The sequence below is a fragment of the Eubalaena glacialis genome, chromosome 10 (assembly GCF_028564815.1).
Source record: "Eubalaena glacialis isolate mEubGla1 chromosome 10, mEubGla1.1.hap2.+ XY, whole genome shotgun sequence".
Lineage (NCBI taxonomy): Eukaryota > Metazoa > Chordata > Mammalia > Artiodactyla > Balaenidae > Eubalaena > Eubalaena glacialis.
In genome coordinates this window covers 83,322,525-83,330,218 of record NC_083725.1, presented here as the reverse complement: position 1 = coordinate 83,330,218, position 7,694 = coordinate 83,322,525, and the positions used below count along the sequence as shown (strand labels likewise).

Genomic DNA, 7,694 nt, shown 5'->3' with positions numbered 1-7,694 from the left:
TTCACCTGTGAAGCCATCTGGTCCTGGACTTTCGTTTGTTGGAAGATTTTAAATCACAGTTTCAATTTCATTACTTGTGATTGGTCTGTTCATATTTTCTATTTCTTCCTGGTCCAGTCTTGGAAGGTTATACCTTTCTAAGAAGTTGTCCATTTCTTCCAGGTTGTCCATTTTATTGGCATAGAGTTGCTGTTAGTAGTCTCTTAGGAAGCTTTGTATTTCTGTGGTGTCTGTTGTAACTTCTCCTTTTTCATTTCTAATTTTATTGATTTGAGTCCTCTCCCTCTTTTTCTTGATGAGTCTTGCTAATGGTTTATCAATTTTGTTTATCTTCTCAAAGAACCAGCTTTTAGTTTTATTGATCTTTGCTATTGTTTTCTTTGTTTCTATTCCATTTACTTCTGCTCTGATCTTTATGATTTCTTTCCTTCTGCTAACTTTGGGTTTTGTTTTTTCTTCTTTCTCTAGTTCCTTTAGGTATAAGGTTAGATTGTTTATTTGAGATTTTTCTTGTTTCTTGAGGTAGGCTTGTATAGCTATAAACTTCCCTCTTAGAACTGCTTTTGCTGCATCCCATAGGTGTTGGATTGTCGTGTTTTCATTGTCATTTGTCTCTAGGTATTTTTTGATTTCCTCTTTGATTTCTTCAGTGATTTCTTGGTTATTTAGTAACGTACTGTTTAGCCTCCATGTGTTTGTGTTTTTTACGTTTTTTTCCCTGTAATTCATTTCTAATCGCAGAGCGTTGTGGTCAGAAAAGATGCTTGATATGGTTTCAGTTTTCTTAAATTTACTGAGGCTTGATTTGTGACCCAAGATGTGATCTATCCTGGAGAATGTTCCGTGCGCACTTGAGAAGAAAGTGTAATCTGCAGTTTTTGGATGGAATGTCCTATAAATATCAATTAAATCTATCTGGTCTATTGTGTCATTTAAAGCTTCTGTTTCCTTATTTATTTTCATTTTGGATGATCTGTCCATTGGTGTAAGTGAGGTGTTAAAGTCCCCCACTATTATTGTGTTACTGTCGATTTCCACTTTTACAGCTGTTAGCAGTTGCCTTGTGTATTGAGGTGCTCCTATGTTGGGTGCATATATATTTATAATTGTTATATCTTCTTCTTGGATTGATCCCTTGATCATTATGTAGTGTCCTTCCTTGTCTCTTGTAACATTCTTTATTTTAAAGTCTATTTTATCTGATATGAGTATTGCTATTCCAGCTTTCTTTTGATTTCCATTTGCATGGAATATATTTTTCCATCCCCTCACTTTCAGTCTGTATGTGTCCCTAGGTCTGAAGTGGGTCTCTTGTAGACAGCATATATATGGATCTTCTTTTTGTATCCACTCAGCAAGCCTGTGTCTTTTGGTTGGAGCATTTAATCCATTCACATTTAAGGTAATTATTGATATGTATGTTCCTATGACCATTTTCTTAATTGTTATGGGTTTGTTTTTGTAGGTCCTTTTCTTCTCTTGTGTTTCCCACTTAGAGAAGTTCCTTTAGCATTTGTTGTAGAGCTGGTTTGGTGGTGCTGAATTCCCTTAGCTTTTGCTTGTCTGTAAAGCTTTTGATTTCTCCATTGAATCTGAATGAGACCCTTGCCAGGTAGAGTTATCTTGGCTGTACATTCTTCCCTTTCATCACTTTAAGTATATCATGCCACTCCCTTCTGGCTTGTAGAGTTTCTGCTGAGAAATCAGCTGTTAACCTTATGGGAGTTCCCTTGTATGTTATTTGTCGTTTTTCCCTTGCTGCTTTCAATAATTTTTCTTTGTCTTTAATTTTTGCCAATTTGATTACTATGTGTCTCGGTGTGTTTCTCCTTGGGTTTATCCTGTATGGGACTTGCTGCACTTCCTGGACTTGGGTGGCTATTTCCTTTCCCATGTTAGGGAAGTTTTCAACTATAATCTCTTCAAATATTTTCTCGGGTCCTTTCTCGGTCTCTTCTCCTTCTGGGACCCCTATAATGTGAATGTTGTTGTGTTTAATGTTGTCCCAGAGGTCTCTTAGGCTGTTTTCATTTCTTTTCATTCTTTTTTCTTTATTCTGTTCTGCAGCAGTGAATTCCGCCATTCTGTCTTCCAGGTCACTTATCCGTTCTTCTGCCTCAGTTATTCTGCTATTGATTCCTTCTAGTGTAGTTTTCATTTCAGTTATTGTATTGTTCATCTCTGTTTGTTTGTTCTTTAATTCTTCTAGGTCTTTGTTAAACATTTCTTGCATCTTCTCGATCTTTGCCTCCATTCTTTTTCCGAGGTCCTGGATCACCTTCACTATCATTATTCTGAATTCTTTTTCTGGAAGGTTGCCTATCTCCACTTCATTTAGTTGTTTTTGTGGGGTTTTATCTTGTTCCTTCATCTGGTACATAGCCCTCTGCCTTTTCATCTTGTCTATCTTTCTGTGAATGTGGTTTTTGTTCCACAGGCTGCAGGATTGTAGTTCTTCTTGCTTCTGCTGTCTGCCTTCTGGTAGATAAGGCTATCTCTGGGGTGAATTTTTAATGCTCTTGTCCTGAAGGGTTTGCTGCCTTCTTCCTATTTTCTGTTTCAACTATGTTTTGTGGCAAGTGGTTTGCACTTTACAATCACCTCGAGGCTAGAGAGCCCGGGACCACCTCGCCTTCTGGTCGTGTTCTCCAAGGGGGTACCACCACTTAAAGACCGGCAAACCGAGCTCAATGCGGCATTCTACCACCTTCCCGCCCCCGCTGCGCTTCCGCCTCCTGATGACTTACACCCACGGGTTTCCTGGGTTTCTATCTCCTTCCTTTCTGACTCCTATACCCTGGGGTCCCAGCTTCATCCTGAGCTGTCCCTTGCAATGGCCCCATACTGCTCTTCCTTTTGCCCCGTATCCTCACATTCTTTAGGCAATCAACTCTCTTTTTCTCATATTGATTACCCTTCACAGCAAATGTCAGTACATTATCATGTGGGGAAAAACAGCTTTCCCCACCAGGAGTGAGCCTGGAAACAGATAGAAGCAGCCCAACTTGCTACACTCTTGAAAGCTGCCAGATTGCACAATCCAGGAAAATTAGATGTGTGTGAAGAATAACCCTGCTGTTCTGAAATGCTGTCAAGAGGGATTTCCCAAATTTCTTTCTTTCTTGTTTGTTTTTTTTTTCTTTTGGTTCAAACCTGTCTTCTCATTTGCTCCACTAGCCAAGTGTCAGTATATAAAGCACCAGCCCCGTCTCCCAGGCAGGCAGCACAGGCAGCTCAGCTTCACCGGCAGCCTCAGCAGGAAGGCACAGCCAAAGGTGAGGTGCTGGAACTTTCCAAACTTTTCCTCTTTGGAGATTCTCTCTCTTCACCAGCATTCTTGTGCTGCAGCCCAGCCCTCTGCTTCCTTCTTGAATCTACTATTCTGACAATCAGAATTCACCAGCTGTGAATACTTTGGGGGGGTAGGGGTTCCATATGCTTCTTCTGTGTGAAGTCAGTGATAGGTAGAGCAGGCAGTCTACAAATGCTTGTGCATTGTTTACCTCATCTCATATTACAGAGAGGTATAGTGCCCAAACTCCTAATGCCTTTGGGAAACTTGCTGTGCTTCAGGGATGATAGGGGATGACTGGACTGGAAAGTGGTTTATACTAAAAGCCCGTTGCAATCCCTCACACAGGAAATCATTGGGATTCCAATGAGACACACGGAAATGAGAACTGGATCCTCTGTAATGCTATCTATCTATTGTCTATATATTGAGATAAAATTCAGTGGAATTTATTTTTAGAATGCAAGGGTGTATCCACATTACAAAACAAAAACGAACAAAAACCCAGACCCGTCATCCTTGTTTGTGTCTGCTCATCTCCCTGCAGCAGGATGAAGCTTTCCACGGGCATCATTTTCTGCTTCCTGATCCTGGGCGTCAGCAGCCAGAGATGGGCTACATTCTTCAAGGAAGCTGGTCAAGGTAAGAATCAAAGGATGGGTCAGGGGAAGGATGCATCTGAAGCTCCCAGGATTCACCTGAGCAGAGGCCACATCCCCACAGGGCAAAGGCCATAAGAGGGAAAAAAAGGAGCTTGGTTTTCGTGGTAGCACTCCCCCAGGTTTTTCTGGCCAGCTTTGCACCCTTGGGATTCCCAAGCCCGAGGTCACATAGAGTTTGGGCCCCAACTTTCAGCAGGAGTGAGGAAGAGATCTGGGTTCCGGAGGTGCATGTTCCCTAAATACAAGTGGGGCTCCGCTGCCCCCTCGTGGGCAAGCAGGGATGGCTCATTTCCAAGTCTCAGGTACCATGAAGTGGATGCATTAAATGGGTGGGGAATGTTCACCCTCCCCATCCACTTAATAATTATAACTAAAACACCTGAGCTTTTAATACCTGCTAGGCACTGTTCTAAGAGCTTCGCATGCATGAGTGAACTCCTTGTCATCCTCATGTTTTAATCCTTTAGTCCTGCAATGTTGGTACCATTATCCCTTACCAGAGAAACTGAGGCACCAAGAGATTAAGACACCTAACAAAGTCCTCCAGCAGAGTGGGATTTAACCCAAGACATTGAGCTCCCCCAGACCTTGCTATTAACTGAGGTACTATATGCCTCCCAGACAAGAGTACACGTGGGAGAGTGAGGGATTTGTGAACACATGTCCTGCTCTGTATCTGAGCAAATGGCAAATAGTGGGGATGTGGTGCCTTTAGAAGGCAACTTGATAGAGCTCCTCTCCCCATCATAAATGGCACAATGAATTACCTTGACAATGGTTCTACTGAGGCTGAGACCTGGCCAGAAACCAATAGCAAGAGATAAGTACCTCACTAGCCAGAGTGAAGTAGCAAAAATTTGTTTATTTCACAGAATTATTTTGCGTTATTATTTTTCTGTGATAGTTACTGAATAATTGTTTTAAGAGTTTGCTGGCCATTCTACCTAAATTCTCACAGACCCAGCTAAAAATATTTTTTCGTCTCTTAGGTCAGTGTTTTTCAAAGGGCTGTTCTAGGGCCACTTGCATGAGAATCATCCGTGGTCTGGGGTGCTTTGTGGAAGGCAGATGCCTGGGGCCACACACAACCCTTCCCCTGAATCACAATCCCTGGGGTTGAGACTGGAAATCTGGCCTTTATTAAGCACCCCAGTTGATTTTTATGCACACTGAAGTGTGCACAGTACCTCTGGTTTTGCTGACCTTAGGTGACATGATATGCCAGGCATTTTGGAAATACTTTTTAAGAAAGTCTGGACTTCAAAGATCTATTTAAATCAGTAACTCAGTGGGAATAAGTATAGTAGGAAAGTCATAACTCTCAACAAAACTATCTTTCCAAATGCCAGACATGACAAATATATAATGTGAAGATAAGTTATCTCATAGAGTCATTATATAAACCCTGATTATAACTCTACATTGGATTTTTCTCTTTGTCCTGATAAGTTTTTTTTTTTTTTAACTTTGCCATTTAATTCTAGCTGATCAGAGTCCTTCTGTCCATAACTCCCTGCTCCTCATCTTCATTCTTTTTCTTTTTTTTTGTCCCACTCTTCCTAAGGACTAGAGAGGTCATAGTATACTGAGCACCTACAATGTTTTAGCCGTTAAACCTGTATTTCCTCAGTTCTTCTGTGTAACCACTCTGAGGGAGGCAATACTCCTCCATTTTATTGGAGAGGACACTGAACTTTAGAGTTGGTGCATCGGTTGCCCTTTTCTGCATCTGATTACCCTGTTTCTCCAAAGCTCTCTTAGGGAACTCACTTTTATCACCTGCTGATTGAATTTTGACAGTTGGCCAGGTCCAAATATGCCCCGGACATTCAGATGTACTCAGGACCGAGTTGTCCTCACTTTGTCCACAGGGATGGATTTCTCCCCTTGACTAGGTTGGGAGCATCCTATGTCTGCAGCCTCCCTCAGAATCGCCTTTGTTCTCAAACTCTGGTCAGAGGGTTTCCTGTATCTTTCCAGGTAGAGGTTCATTGTACAACCAAACATCCCTTAAAGAGCATCCAACCTCCTCTTCACACGCATCACACACAACCAAAAACGAAGTACCAAGAGACTTAGGATGGAATCAAACAGAGTAAAACTTGCACCAAGTATGATTCTCATAACATTAACCCAAGGAAGTGAAAAGTAAAGGAATATTCATTTCAAACCAATATAATAATCTCCAAGGGCTTAGTCAAAGGCTGAAATCTGGACCCAGTGGGAGGGAAATGTTTTCTTTCTCTATTTTGCTGAGACGTGATCACGTTCATATCATCACTTTCTTTTCCTCCCAGGGGCTAAAGACATGTGGAGAGCCTACTCTGACATGAGAGAAGCCAATTACAAAAATTCAGACAAGTACTTCCACGCCCGGGGCAACCGTGACGCTGCCGAAAGGGGACCTGGGGGCGTCTGGGCTGCTAAAGTGATCAGGTACCAGGGGCCCTGAGGATGCAGGGATGGGTGTGAGAGCCTCGGACAGCCAGGAGGGGCCAAGCCCTGGAGAACTTCCTGTAGGGCTGTGGCCTCTCCTCCTCTTATCCACCCTCACCCTCTGTGTCCTGTGTGGGGTCTGAGTGGCTGAAGAGCAGAGCAAGGCTGGTGGGACAGACGATTCCCAAGCCTCCCCCATGGGTGCTGTTCACCCAGCATAAGGGGACCCGCAGGGCTGAGGTGTGCTGAGCCCGGGCAGCCTCAGGCTTCATCCCCTCTTTCCTAGCTCCTGTCAGAGTCCTTGATTCCTTGGAAAGAGGAGAGATGGGGAGGGTGGGCTGTTGCTCGTCAGCCCTGGATTAATCCCCTACCTGCCCTCCTCCATTCCAGCGATGCCAGAGAGAGTATTCCGAGAGTCACAGACTTTTTTAAACATGGAGACAGTGGCCATGGACTGGAGGACTCGAGGGCTGACCAGGCTGCCAATGAATGGGGCCGGAGCGGCAAAGACCCCAATCACTTCAGACCTGCCGGCCTGCCCGACAAGTACTGAGCTGCTTCTCCCTCTGCTCAGGAGACAGGGCTCAAGCGAGTGGGGACAGTGCTGAGCTAGGTTGCTGTATTCTGTATCTGTAGTTCTTTATAGTTGATAAAGAGCACATAAAAATGTTTAACAAATGCTTGTGAAATCCAATTTGTCCTTGGCGTTTGGAAACAGCATATGACAGTCTTCTTGGGAACATGAGCCTATTTAATACCATGGGGATGATCAATAAACATCATAGTTTTTAAAAAGGAGATAACGCACTAATAAACAATAGTAATAATTTGGGGTAAAACTACACAGTCATCCATTAGTATCTGCAGGGGATTGGTTTCAGGACCCCTGCGGATAGCAAAATCCGCAAATACTAAGTGCCTCATATAAAATGCCATAGTATAGTTGGCTCTCCACATCCGCTGAGTGGAACCCACCCATGTGGAGAGCAGGCCAGCTGTATGTCCAGAACACAGACTATACTATATAAACCATATATGTACCATTATATGGACCAATTATCAGTCCATAACTCCCTGTTCCAAATCATGGAAAAGATAATAAGAATACCATGAACAACTTTGGCAATAAAGCTTAAAACTTGATAAAAATCAACAAATTCTTAGAAAAATACAACTTACAAAAACTGACTCAAGAAGAAATGAAAACTTGGATTATTCTATAATTATTGTAAAAGATCAAATCTTCCCCCAGAGAAAACAGCAGTCCCAGATGGTTCTATAGAAAATTTAACACTTCAGAAAAA

General features: G+C 42.7%; 1 protein-coding gene across 2 annotated transcripts; it reads left to right on the top strand.

Annotated features, from left to right (window-relative positions):
• The first annotated feature begins 3,185 nt into the window (after window positions 1-3,185).
• Window positions 3,186-7,068, top strand: LOC133098635 (serum amyloid A-2 protein-like). Of its 2 annotated transcripts, none has more exons than XM_061201512.1 (4): window positions 3,186-3,275; window positions 3,840-3,934; window positions 6,252-6,390; window positions 6,781-7,068. In XM_061201512.1, the coding sequence occupies exons 2-4, from the start codon at window positions 3,844-3,846 to the stop codon at window positions 6,941-6,943; spliced, it is 393 nt and encodes a 130-aa protein (XP_061057495.1). In that variant the 5' UTR covers window positions 3,186-3,275; window positions 3,840-3,843; the 3' UTR covers window positions 6,944-7,068. The 2 variants fall into 2 exon arrangements, with proteins under 2 accessions (XP_061057495.1, XP_061057494.1); XM_061201511.1 differs by having other exon boundaries at window positions 3,226-3,275; window positions 3,843-3,934.
• The last annotated feature ends 626 nt before the right edge of the window (window positions 7,069-7,694 follow it).